This window comes from Ursus americanus, chromosome 20, assembly GCF_024610735.1.
Source record: "Ursus americanus isolate L20-20 chromosome 20, mUrsAme1.1.p, whole genome shotgun sequence".
Classification (NCBI taxonomy): domain Eukaryota; kingdom Metazoa; phylum Chordata; class Mammalia; order Carnivora; family Ursidae; genus Ursus; species Ursus americanus.
This window is the reverse complement of record NC_142146.1, coordinates 8,345,269-8,359,534: the sequence shown is the minus strand read 5'-3', so window position 1 is coordinate 8,359,534 and position 14,266 is coordinate 8,345,269. Positions and strand designations below refer to the sequence as shown.

The 14,266-nt window shown below is 42.6% G+C and overlaps 1 protein-coding gene across 1 annotated transcript in view; it reads right to left on the bottom strand.

Moving 5' to 3' along the window:
- The window catches only part of DLEC1 (DLEC1 cilia and flagella associated protein), a 75,845-nt gene extending 63,995 nt beyond the window's left edge, over window positions 1-11,850 (bottom strand). The window contains exons 1-2 of the mRNA XM_045798236.2: window positions 11,431-11,850; window positions 10,384-10,534 (exon numbers count right to left, since the gene is read on the bottom strand). Of these exons, the coding sequence (XP_045654192.2) occupies window positions 10,384-10,534; window positions 11,431-11,829 (550 nt within the window). The 5' untranslated portion in view covers window positions 11,830-11,850. The remainder of the gene's footprint in view (window positions 1-10,383; window positions 10,535-11,430) is intronic.
- Between the last annotated feature and the right edge of the window lie 2,416 nt (window positions 11,851-14,266).

Genomic DNA, 14,266 nt, shown 5'->3' with positions numbered 1-14,266 from the left:
ATTAATAAAGACATAAATATAACTGTAGTTATGAAACCCATGAGTTCATAATAATACCAAAAATCAACCAACAAACCTCTTTAGTCACCTGTGGAAGATGCTAGGGGAACCAACTCGTTATTTATAAAACTGGCAGATAGAGGTGCCTGGGTGGCTCAGTCAGTTAAGCGTCTGCCTTCCACTCAGGTCATGATCCCAGAGTTTTGGGATCAAGTCCCATGTCGGGCTCCCTGCTCAGTGGGGAGTCTGCTTCTCCCCCTCTCTCTGCCTGCCACTCCCCCTTTGTGCTCTCTCTCCCTGTCAAATAAATAAATAAAATCTTTAAAAAATAATAAAATAAAATAAAAAGTGGCAAATAAGGGGAAAGAATTAATCCTGCCCATTCATACCTTGGGGTAATCATAGTAGCAGCTGAAAAGTTTCTCTTTATGGAAGTACCAGTACCATTAGCATTGTGTTGTAATTTACAACCCCTAATGAAATAATAGATCCAGGCAAAGGCCGCCAGCATCACGGAGGGAGAGACATCAGACATCATGTACCTCCTGAGGACAGCACACAGCACAACCTATCAAGTGGTCTCGCCCCTTCCCCCACAAAAAAACTGAACCTAAACCTCACGAAGTCTCTCGAACTAATTACTGAATTACAGGAAATACAGGAACCAGGAAGACAGGTTAAACGACACCACCATGTTGAAATCAGCAAAATCTAGACTACAGACAAGTCTAGAGGAAAAAGAACCCAATTTCTTTAACAAGTAAATTGATCAAAGGAAGTGTTGCCATGGAAGTGACTGAGTGAAAAAAAGGCTTTTCCGTGAATGCTGGCAGCAATGAGCTTTGAGGAGGAAGGAGAATTGGTGAAATCTGGACACCTCTCCATGAATACTAATCAGCTATCATTTAATTTGGAGAATTCAATGTAGACAGACTCCAGCAGATGCCAGCTTGACCAGGTGAGTCAGGTGATCCAGGTTAATACCACCTGAGCCTTCTGACCGCTGCAGTGAGAAGAGGGCCCCAAACTTCTGCGGTATTGCTGCCCAGAATGAGTCAGAGTCTGGTCACAAGGAAGCGAGAGCCATCCTATGGGATGAAAGGCCAGCCAGGAACCATCAAGAGAGGATTCTGTGACGGCGTGGAGTAGGAAGCACCAGAAATCCTTTCCTCACTTAGACGACAACTGCAGTGCACTCTAATGTAGCTATTTTGGATCCCTGGAGGCTAGGGAAGGCTCGGAACTTCTGGGGAAGACATGGAGGTAAACGGCAGTTAACACCAACTCTTAGCAGAGTAGCAGCAACCCAGCCACAGTCCGACTCCGATGGCAAGCACCTGTTACGCGTTCCTGGCGCAACCTGCGTGCAGTTTGTGGGAGCCTGCATGAGCAAAAAGGACTGCATCTTCCAAATACCAGGGATGTGCTCTGACTTCATATTACTGCTTCTGATCACAGGGGTGTGGAAAAAGAAGCCAGCAGCCATTGCTGTGGTCCCTCCTCCACTGCTGCAAGCCCCTCTCCCTGCAGCAGAAGTGACTTCTAGGCAATTTTTTTTTTAAATTCTAGGCAATTTAAAGGGCCAGTGCCTTTCCCCCCTCATTGAGCTTCCCTTTTTTCCCCTTTTGGGAGCCAGGTATTAAGGACTAGGACATTCAAAAACAACTGCAGATGTGAGGAAAATTAGAATATGACTGCACATGTCCAGGGAAAAGCTCAGAAAAGACCTGAGGAAACCTTAAGTTTACACCTCAGGCTCACTCTTGGCACAGACAGCCTACAGTTAAAATAAAAATAAAAACAGTAAACAAAAATGGCAAGAAGGGGGAGAATCTGATTTCTTGAGTTCACATATTATTAGATTCAAATATCCAGGTTTCAACTAAAAAAACCACAAGAGGAGTGCCTGAGTGACTCAGTCAGTACAGCATGTGATTCTTGATCTCAAGACAGAGTTGGGTATAGAGTTTACTTAAAAAAAAAAATCACAAGTGGGATGCCTGGGTGGCTCGGTCATTAGGCATCTGCCTTCAGCTCAGGTCATGATCCCAAAGTCCTGGGATGGAGCCCCGCGTTGGGCTCCCTGCTCAGCGGGGAGCCTGCTTCTCCCTCTCCTCCCCCACTTGTGCTCTCTCTCGCTATCTCTGTCTCTCTCTCTCTCTCAAATAAATAAATCTTTTTTTAAAAATCACAAGACATACAAAGAAACAAGAGAGTGTGGCCCATTCAAAGGAAATCAGTCAATCAACCGAAAACCATCCCTGAGAAAGACCTGATTGCAGACACACCAGACAAAGACTATAAAACAACTGTGTTAAAGATGCTCACAGAACTAAAGGAAGATGTGGAGAAAGTCCAGAAAACAATGTACAAACAAAATGTAAATGTCAAAAGGAGAATGAAAACCTAAAAAGAAACCAGAAAGAAATGTTGGAACTGAAAAGTACCATAACGAAAAACGAAAAATTCACTATCAAAGAGATTCAAAGTCAGATTTGAGCAGGTAGAAGAATCAAAATAGGACGATGGAAATTATCAAGTCTGAGGAACAGAAAGGAAAAACATTGAAGAAAAGTGAACAGAGGTGGAAGACCTATGGGACACCATTAAAGAGACCAACACACACATGTGGGGGTCTCAGAGGAGGAGAGAGAAAGGGGCAGAGAGAATATCTGAAGAAATAATAGCTAAAAACTTCCCGAACTGAATGAAATACATGAATATAAACATCCAAGCAGCTCAATGAACTGTAAATAAGATGAACTCAGAGACTCACACTGAAACACATTATAATCAAACTTCTGAAAGACACAGAGAGAATCTTGACAACAGCAAGAGAGAAGTCACTTATCACATACAAGGGATCCTCAATAAGGCTGTCGACAGATTTCTAAGAATTTTGGAGGCCAGAAGGCAGTGGGCCAATGTATTCAAAGTGCTAAAAGAAGAAAATTGTCAATCAAAAATCCTATATCCAGTAAAACTGTTCTTCACAAGTAAGGAGGAAATTAAGCCATTCCCAGTTAAGCAAAGCTGAGGGAGTCTGTTACCACAAGACCTGCCTACAGAAAATGCTGAAGGGAGTCCTGCAAGGTGAAATGAAGGGACACTGGACAATAACCTGAAGCTGTGTGGAGAAATAAAGATCTCAAAAAAGGTAAATACATGGGAAATCATGAAAGTTTTCTACATGATTTAAGAGAATATTATTTAAAGGGAAAAAAAAGTATTAGTCTAAACCCTGGTATTATAGTAACTTCAGTTTATAACTCCAAGCCTTGTTTTCTACATAATTTAAAGAACTAATGCATTTAAAAGACTTGATAGTTTATGGGCACCTGGGTGGCTCAGTGGGTTAAGCATCTGCCTTCAGATCAGGTCATGATCCCAGGGTCTGGGATCAAGCCCCACATCAGGCTCCCTGCTCAGTGGGGAGCCTGCTTCTCCCTTTCCCTCTGCCTCCCCCCCCCAGATTGTCCTCTCTCTCTCAAATATATAGATAAAATCTTTTTTAAAAAAGAATTGCTAGTTTATGTTTCTGGGCACACAATGTATAAAGATGTAATTCTGTGACATGTAATTTTGTGACATGACATCAACAACCTAAGAGGGTGGGGATGGAGTTGTAAAGAAGTAGAGTTTTTGTATGTTACTGAAGTTAAGCTGGTATAAATTCAAATTAGAGTGTTATAACTTTAGGTTCTTAAATGTGATCCCCATGGTAATCAAGAAACCAGTTTATATACACAAAAGAAATTAAAAAGCAATTTAAACATTTCACAGACACACACACACAAAAACTGACCCAGCACAAAAGAAAACAGTAATGCAGGAAATAAGAAACAAAAGACCCATAAGGCATACACATCCTTATCAGTAATTACTTTAATGTAAATAGATTAAATTCCCCAATCAAAAGACAGGTTGGTAGAATGGCTAAAAGACATGATGCAACTATACACTGTTTATAATGGCCTCACTTTAGATCCAAGACACAAATAGAATGTAAGTGAACGGATGAAAAAAGATATTCCATGCAAATAGTAACCAAAAAGTAACTGATAGTATTCCATGCAAAAACACCAAAAGGGGTGGCTATTCTAATATCAGACAAAATAGGCTTTAAAACCAAAAGGTTCCAAGACACAAAAAAAAGACATTGTATATTAATTAAAGTTTCAGTACAACAATAAGATCGAACAATTATAAACATTTAAACGCTAATGACAGGTCATCAAAATAATGAAGTAAAAAGTGACGGAACTGAAGAGAGAAATAGACAGTTCTACAGTACTAGTTGGAGGCTTCAGTACCGCTTTTACAATAACGGATAGAAAAGCCAGACAGAAGATCAGTAAGCAAACAGAGGACTTGAAGAACACAATAGACCAAGTATATCTAACAGACACAGACAGGACACTGCCCCAAAACAGCAGCTGATGTTCTTCTCCAGTGCGTACGGGACATTTCCTAGATCATACGTAAGGCCACAAACCAAGTCCCAGTAGATTTTAAAAGATAGATATCATACACAGCATCTTCTCTGACAACAATGGGATGAGGGTAGAAATCAGTAATGGAAGGAAACTGGAAAAATTCACTAAATTGTGGAAATTAAACAATACACTTTTATTTTATTTTTTTTAAATATTTTATATATTTATTCATGAAAGAGAGAGAGGCAGAGGGAGAAGCAGGTTCCCTGCAGAGCGGGAGCCCGATGTGGAACTCGATCCCAGGACCCTGGGATCATGACCTGAGCCGAAGACAGATGCTTAACCAACTAAGCCACACAGGTGTCCCTAAACAATACACTTTTAAACAACTAATGGATCAAAGAAGGAATCACAATGGAATTAGAAACTACTTAGAGACAAATAATGAAACTGAAAACATAATGTATAAGAACTTATAGGACACGACGAAAGTGGTGCTAAAGAGGAAACTTACAGCTATAAACACATTTAAAAACAAGAGAGATCTCAAATCAGCAACCTAAGTTTAGAACTTTAGCAAAACTAAACCCAAAGCTAGATGAAGGAAATAACAAAGACTAGAGCACAGATAAATACAGAACAGAAAAACAACAGAGAAAATCAATGAACCTAAAAGTTGGTTCTTCAGAAAAATCAACATAATTGACAAAACTTCAGCTAGATCAACTAAGAGAAAGAGAAAACCCAAATGACTAAAATCAGACATGAAAGTGGGGATGTTACCACTGATTCCACAGAAATAAATAGGATTATAAGAGAGTACTAAGAACAATTCTACACCAACATATTGGATAACATATATAAAATGGACAAATTCCTAGAAACACGGAACCCACAAAGACAAAATCCCAAAGAAATAGAAAATCTGAATTGACCTATAACTAGTAAGGAGATTTAATCAGTAATCAAAAGTCTCCCCCCCTGGCAAAAACGTCCTAGACCTGGTGGTTTCACTGGTGAGTTCTACCAAACATTTAAAGAACTAATACCAAATCTTAAGTTAAAAAAAAAATGGAGTTACTCATTCTATAAGGCCAGCATTACTCTGATACCAAAGCCAGACAAAGACACTACAAAAAAACTACAGACCAATAACTCTTATGAACCTCAATGCAAAAGTCCTCAGCAGAACACTAACAAATCGAATCCAGCTGCTTATCGAATGGATTATACACCACGACCAAGTGAGATCCATTCCCAGGAAGCAAGGGGAGTTCAACATATGAAAATTGATCAGTGTAATACACCACATTAGTGGAATGAAGGGAAAAAATCATATGATCATCTCAATTGATGCAGAAATAACATTAAACAAAATTCAATATCCTCTCATGATAAAAACACTAAAAAGCTAGGACTCGGAGGAAACTACCTCAACATAATAAAAGCCACAGACAAAAAAAAAGTAGCAAACATCATACCCAATGGTAAAAGACTGAAAGCTTTTCCTCTAAGATCAGGAACAAGGCAAGAATGCCTGCTTTCACTGTTTCTAGTCAGCATAGTGCTGGAAGTTCTAACTAGAGCAATTAGGCAAGAAAGAAAAAGGAATCTAAATTGGAAAGGAAGTAGTAAATTTATGTGTTTGCAGATATGACCTTATATGTAGAAAACCCTAAAGGTCACACACACACACACACACACACACACACACAAACCCTTTAGAATAAATGAATTTAGCAAAACAGCAGGACACAGAGTCAACATGCAGAAATCAGTTGCATTTCTATCCATTAACAATGAACGATCTGGAAAGGAAATTATGGAAACAATTCCATTTAAAACATCATCAAAAAAGAATAAAATACTTAAAAGCTAGCTAAAAAGGTGAAAGATTTTTACAATGAAAAGTACAAAACACTGCTGAAAGAAATTAAAGATGACATAAATAAGTGGAAACTCATCCCATGCTCATGGATTGGAAGACTTAATACTAAAATGTCAGTACGACCCAAAGTGATCTACAAAGTCAGTGAAATCCCTATCAAAATGCCAATGATGTTCTCTGCAGAAATAGAAAAACCCATCCTAAAATTCATACGGAATCTCGAGGAATCCCCAATAGCCAAAACAATCTTGAACAAACAAAACTAGAGGATTCACACTTCCTAATTTGAAAACTTACTGCAAAGCTATGGTAATCAAAATAATATGGTACTGGCATAAAGACAGATATAGAAACAAATGGAATAGAATAAAAAGCCCAGAAATAAACTCTCGCATATATGGTCAAATGATTTTTGACAAGGATGCCGAGACCATTCAATGAGGAAAGAATAGTGTTTTCAACAAATGATGCTGGGGAAAGTGGATATCCTCACGCAAAAGAATGAGGTTGGACCCTTATCTAACACTGTATAAAACATATCAAAGTTAGTCAAAGACCTTTGTCTTTCTCTTTCTGACTTATTGCACTTGACATTATACCCTCTAGTTCCATCCACGTTGTTGCAAATGGCAAGATCCATGCTTTTTTATGGCTGAGTAATATTTCATTGTATTTACATACCATATCTTCTTTATCCATTCATCTACTGATGGACACTTGGGCGCTTCCATATATTGGCTGTTGTAAATAATGCTACAATAAGCATTTGATTTCACTCATATGTGGAATTTCAGAAACAAAACCAATGAACAAAGAAAAAAAGACAAATAAAAGAACAGACTCTTACATACAGAGAGCAAACTGGTGGTTGCCAAAGGGGAGGTGGGCGGGGTGGTGAGTGAAATGAAAGGGATTAAGAGTACACGTATTGTGAGTCACTGCATCTCTTAGTCTGACTTCATGCCAAAGGGAGTTAAAGTAATTTCATCACTTGTAACTCATGAACTTAATGCGGCGCCTATAGTGTTACTCAACAGGAAACTATCTGCATCTTGGGATAGATATTTCGTTGTGTGGAACCGTCTTGAGCACTGCAGCGTGTCTGAGCATCCCTGGCCCGTGGAGTACTAAAAGCCAGGAACACAACCCACCCCCCCTTACTGGCACACCATAGATGCTTGCAAACATGTCTGCATGCTCCCAAGGAGGACAGCACTGCCCCAAGGTTAGAACCACTAAAGACACTCTCATGTTAAGTTTATCCTTCCCTTCCCAAAAAACTCAAACCTATATCTTTCCTTATTTGGATGGTGTATCAGCCCCTCCAAGAGTATAAATTTCACTTTGAATAAAGGACCTCCCACCACTTACTAGCTGGGTGACCTTGAACAAGGTAGCAAAACTTGTGCGGTCTCAGTGTCATCTGTAACACAGGGATGAAGCCTACTTAACTCAGGGCAGTAAACTCTGGTGCAGAGGCGAGCGTTCCTTCCTGAGCTTCCCCCAGCTCCTCTCTCTTTCCTCATTGCCCAGAGAACATGGGGAGATCACTGCCTGATTCACCTGCCACAAGGATAAGGAGCAGGGATGTGTAAAGAAATGAAGTCAGTGGGGAGAGGCTGAGTCCAGCTTTAGTGTCATTCTCTTTGATGACGCAAACAGAGTGGTAGGTGCTAGTCTGCTGGCGGGATAGTAGGTGGCTCTCCAATTTTGTAAGGGAGAATTTTCTTCACGCTGGCGCTTAATACCATTTGCTTTTACTAAACACAAAATTTGGGTCTTGGCTGTTTTGGAACATCTTGTACATTAAGATCCCTTAAGAATTTGTAGAAGCTAGTTCCATTAAGCACAAAATTTTATTTAGAGCCAATAAAACAGACTCAATTTCAAAAGAAAAGGGGGTGCACTTATCACAATGAGCACTAAGTAACGTACAGAATTGTTGAATCATCACATCACACACCCGAAGCTAATACAACACTGTATGTTAATTATACTCCAATTAAAAAATTTAATCAAAGACCTAAATGTAAGACCTAAAACAATAAAACTCTCAGAAGAAAACATAGGGCAAAAGTTTCACAGCATTGGATCTGACAATGATTTCTTATAAGCCTTGATACGACACCAAGGCACAGTCAACAATTAAAAAAAAAGATTAAAAAATGGGTTTGAAATTTGTATATCTTCCAACGAAGATATACAAATGACCATAAGTCCATGAAAAGACGCTCAATATCACTAATTAGCAGGAAAATGCAAATCAAAAATAAGATACCACCTCACACGCCTTAGAAGTGCGACTATCAAAAAACCAGAAAACAACAAGTGTTGGCAAGGATGTGGGGAAATGGAAATCCTGGTGCACTCTTGGTGGGAATGTGAAAATGACACAGCCGCTGTGGGAAAGAGTATGGTGGCTCCTCAAAAAATTAAAAATAGAACTACCATATGAGCCAGCAATTCCCCCTTTGGGTATACACCCAAAAGAACTGAAAGCAGGGTCTCAAAGAGGTATCTGTACACCCCTTGTTCAGAGCAGCATTTTCATGATACCCAAAATGTGGAAGCAACCCAAGTAACCATCAGTGGATGAATGGATAAGCAAAATGTGGTAGAGATATACAACAGAATATTATTCTGTCTTAAAAAGGAAGGAAATTCTGACACAGGCTACAACATGGGTGAACCTTGAGGACACGAAGCTAAGTGAAATAAGCCAGTCACAAAAGACAAATACTGTATGATTCTACTTATATGAGGTACTTAGAGTCTAAATTGTAAAGACAGGAGTGCCTGGGTGGCTTAGTTGGTTAAGCGTCTGCCTTCAGCTCAGGTCGTGATGTTGGGGTCCTGGGATCGAGCCGCCCATAGGGCTCCCTGCTCAGCGGGGAGTCTGCTTCTCCCTCTGCCTCTGCTTGCTCTCTCTCTCTCTCAAATAAATAAATAAAATCTTTAAAAAAATTGTATTATTTTAAAAAATTGTATTGTTAAAAAAAAAGTAGAATGGTGGTTGCCAGGGGCTGGCGTAAGGGGAATGGGAAGTTATTGTTTAATTGATAGAGTTTCAGTTTTGCAAAATGAAGAGTTCTGGGGATGGAGGGTCGTGATGTTCATACAACATTATACATGTGCTTAATACCACTGAACTGCCCACTTACAAATAGGTAAGATGGTAAATTTTATGCATATTTTACCACAATAAAAAAATTTGTGGAGAAAAACACAACTGTCAAGAACATGAAAGACGATTATGGAATGAAAGGTCACCGGAATAAAAGGCAGAGCATAAGGAATGCTGTCAATGACACTGTGATAGAGAGGTATGGGGCAGATGGGAGCTCCAGGTGTGTGAGCACAGTATCGTGTATAAACTTGTCAAATCACTAAGTTGTACACATGAAACTAATGTAACTTGTATGTCAACTGCACTCAAATAAAAAAGAAATTTTTTTTGAGAGGTTGAGAAAGAGAGAGGAGGGGCAGAGGGGGAAAAAGAAAGAGAGAGAGAGAGATACAGAGAGAGAATTTCGAGCAGGCTCGAAGCCCAGCATGGAGCCCAACACGAGGCTTGATCCCAAAACCCTGGGATCATGCCCTGAGCCAAAATCAAGAGTCAGACACTTAACTGACTGAGCCACCCTGGTGCCCCAGAAAAGAATTTTTTTTAAAGAACATGAAAGACAAGAAAAGATCAAGGAATTCTTCAACGCTAAGGACTAAAAATGCGTCTTGACAATCACATGCAACATGACTTCCTAGACAGAGTACTGGATCATAGAAGAGAGAAAGCCACTGTGGGACAGCTGGTGAAATCTGAATGGGATCTGTGACTTGGAGGTTGGTGTCACACAAATGCTAATTTCTAGGCTTGAATGGTTGTATGCTGATTACATAGGAGAAAGTCCCTGTTTTGGAGACAAGCATGTTAGAGTGTTTTGTGGTAATGAAACATCACATCTGCAATTTAATCTCCAAATGTTCACAAGAAGACTAGAGAGTAGATCGTGGAGCAAACACTGCAACATATTAACACCTGGGGAATCAGGTTATACACACCTGGAGGCATCTTGACAAAGGTATCGAGGACATGCACTTCGGCCAGTTGCATGATCCGTTCTTTCTCTGCAAGAGCTCGTGCGCGGGCCTGAATGATATGTCTCTCCAACATTTCAATTTCATCCAGTCGCTGCTTATAGAGCTCCCGAATCTGGCAGGTAGATGATCAAATGCACAGAAATATGCTGAGATCGCAGAGCTTTACTCACCCTCCCTCCCCAGCATCAGGCTTCCTGTGAAGCACAGAAGAACAGTCACAGAACTATGGAAACCATCTGGTCCAACCTAACAGATGTGAAACCTGAGACCCACAGAGGGAAATGGCTTAAAGGTTTCATAGTAAAGTCAGAAACAGAGCCGAGCCTGAAAATGTACCTCCTGCCTTCACAGCTGCCACCCAAACTCTGAAAGAGCAAACACGAGTTAGCACACCATCTGTGGTAGACAGGGGCGTGCCACCCAGATGCCTACCTCACCTGAGACTCCCTTTAAGGGGTTCCTCAGCGGAGAGGATCCAAGTCAGCTGCCTTCCTCCTTGTACAGATGAGGAAACAGTTGCCTTCCAAAGACGAGACATGCTTCCTCAAATCTGGGCATGAATGCTTAGGTTACGACTGTGGTTTGTGATACAAAGACAGGCACCCCAAAGGGGTGACTTTTAGCTTTATCATCTCCAGGCAACAACAACTAGTCGGCTATCTGCCCCAGTCCTTTTATTTATATATGCAGTATTTCATGTGTGTATGCACGTAGACAAATGAAGATGGATAGGTGCTGCAGACATATGCCTTACGCACGTATTTATGTAAACGTGCGGATAGCCTGCCCTTCCACTAGACCGCCCAACCACTGCGGCAGGGACTTTGCGCTTTCCTAGCTGCATCCCCAGGGCCTGGCACCCGGCAGGTGCTGGCACTTATCGAGCGGCTGAGTCCCCTGCCTTTCTAGGGGCGCGCCCTGGGTCCCCCGCACTGTCCGCGGACGCGACGCCACCGCTTTCTCGGTGAGCACCGGCAGGGAGCGCGCGGGGCTCCGGGGCCGCCTTACCCGCTGCAGCTCGTCCACGAACTCCTCGTGGCGCGCATCCTCGCTGCCGCGGGCCTTGATCAAGCTCGCGCTCAGGTCCTCACCGATCACCTCGTTAGTGTACAAGTTGCGGAAAACCCCGGTGAGCAAGTGCGAGATGTCTTGGGTGCGCAGCGAGGTGGGGCGCAGACTCAGCAGCTGCGGCTCGGGGAGCGGCTGGAGCGTGAGGGGCCCCACGCGGCGGGCCCGGCCCCCAAAGCCGTAGTGAAAGGTCTCGGAGTAGGTTAAGGAGGACAGCCGGGTGGACTCGCTGGGGCTGCGGATCCCGGCCAGGTGTGAGGTTGGCGTCCACGTAGCGCCCCGGAATGCGTACGACCCGGACTCTGCAGACTGCCGATCTCTGGCTCTTCCCGTCTCCATGGCAACTGAGACGCCGCTAACTCCTTGCCGCCCTTCCGCTTCCGGCTGCGCCCCTTCCGCTTTGCCTCTCTCCGCGGGGGGTGTCTTCGGTGTTGTCGTCGTCATAAATATTCGTATCTTTTGCGTCGGCCTTGTTGAAGTGAGCATAGTGTGAGGCACGTGTGGAGAATGGTTCATTGGCAGAGCCAGGCCAGTCTGGTTGCAAAACCTGGCTCCTGACTACCTCTCTTCATGCGTCCATTCTCTAATTTGTTAAGTAATTATTCACTCGTTTAATATTTATTGTGTAAAGGTTCTATTTCAGGTTTGTGCTGGGAGCTGAAGATAGCAAAGGAAGTAAGATGCTGCCTCTGCCCTCAGTCTTTGTGTGTGTGTGTGTGAGAGAGAGAGAGAGAGAGAGAGAGACAGAGAGAGAGAGAGAGACCTAGACTCGGAAACCAGGGTGGTGAGCAGGGAGGACACTGGAAAACAATCATAGTTTGGTAGTTTAGTGGGTTAAGCCCAAGGTGGCAATAAATGTTGTTTGTCAGGGAACCACAAAGGACAGGAACTTAATCATTTTACAGAGGGAGCGTGAACAGTGGCTTTTTGGACAAAGTGAAGACCAGGCAGAGATTTTTTTAAAATCTCCATCCTTAGTCATCAAGGAAATGGAAATTAAAACCACAGTGCAATGCCACTGCACACTTAGTAGAATGTCAGAAAGTTGGCTAAATAAATAAATGTACCAGGCGAGTGCCAGTGATGATGTGGAGAAACTCCAACTGTCGTTTTGCCACGGGAATACACACTAGTACAGCAGCTCTGGAAAATGGTTTCGCAGCTTCTTAGAAAGTTACGCATATAGCAGGCCCGCTTCCAGGTATCTTCCCAGGGAAATGAAAACTTACGTGCACACAAAACCCTGTACCTAAATGTTTATGATGGCTTTCTTTATCATCACCAAAACCTGGAAAAAAACCCAAATGTTCTATCCACCGGCTAAAGGATAACTTGTGGTACATCTATACAACAAACGCTCCCGGCAATAAAGAGGAAACAGGAATGTTGATACATACAGCAGCAGAGGTGAATATCAAATGCATTATGCTGGTAGAAGAAACCATTCTCCAAAGGCTATTTACATAATGATTCCATTTTTAGGATATTCTGGAAAATTCAGGACAGAAAACAGATCGGGGGCCCGGGCGGCTCCGTCCGTTAAGCATCAGACTCTTGGTCTCAGCTCAGGTCTTGATCTCAGGGCCGTGAGTTCAAGCCCCATATTGGGCTCCAGGCTGGGTGTGGAGCCAACAACAAAACAAACAAAAACAAAACAAAACAGATCAGTGGTTGCCAGGAGCTGGTCATGGAAGTTAGTGTTGGCTCCAAAGGAGCCTGAGGAAATTTCTTTGGGGTGAGGGAACTGTTCTTTATTGTGGTGATGGTTACACAACTGTATGAATTTGTAAAACCCCGCAGGACCATAAAGGATGAATTTTGCTGCATACAAATTATACTCCAGTTTTTTAAACAGTGAAGGAAAAAAAAAAAGAATGAGTAGAAATAAGCCAGGAGAGGAGGAAAACGGGCATTCTGGGCAGAGGGAAACCATTGTATAAAAGTGGAACGAGAGAAAGTGCATATGGGAAGAAATGGAGGAAGTTCAGGAGTGGAATTTAAGAATTAGAGCAGGAGGAATGAAGCTGGGAGGTGAGGGCCAGATCATAAGCAGGTTTGTAGGCAACATTAGGGAATTTAAGCTATTCTGAGTCCATTTAGAAGGGCCATCAAGGGTCTTCAGCTGGGCATGTCATGGTCACCTCTGCGTATTACTAAGATCACTCTGGTTGCCGTAAAGAACAGGCTGGAGGGAGGCAGAAGGTGTCAGGGTGATGGATTAGGAAACTATGGATGGATTAGGAAACTGCATTCATGCAGAGGTTAGGAAAAAGATGAATTAGGAGCTTGGATTAGGGGGAGGAATTGATTGGAGACCTAAAAAAGGGAGAAGTCACAAGACCTACTGATGGATAATGGACGTGAGAAAGAGGAGGAGCCCAGAATGACTCCCAGATATCACGTGTGGGCAACCAGGGGAGGGATTGTCTCCACTGAAATGGGAGAAAGGACCAGGCTTGCCCAGGCCAGCCGCTTGACATCACATGGACTGGCATCATTGGCATACTATGGTTTCTGCTCACAGCTGACCCAACTAGCTGCTTTTTCCTCCTGGGGTGAGTCGGTTTGCCTTGCAGCTGAAACCCACTTCCTGAGATGAGCCCCAGGATGTTTGCCCACTGACCTGGGCCACTTCCGCTTCTCTTGGGTAGGCCTGGCTCCCTCATCTGTCCTTTCCAGTACCTTTCCAGTCCTCAGAGAGGACCTTGCTCTGGCTCTCCCCCAGCTGCACCCTTCTCCACAGAGGCTCCCTGGCCCCCTTACCCATCTCGGGGAA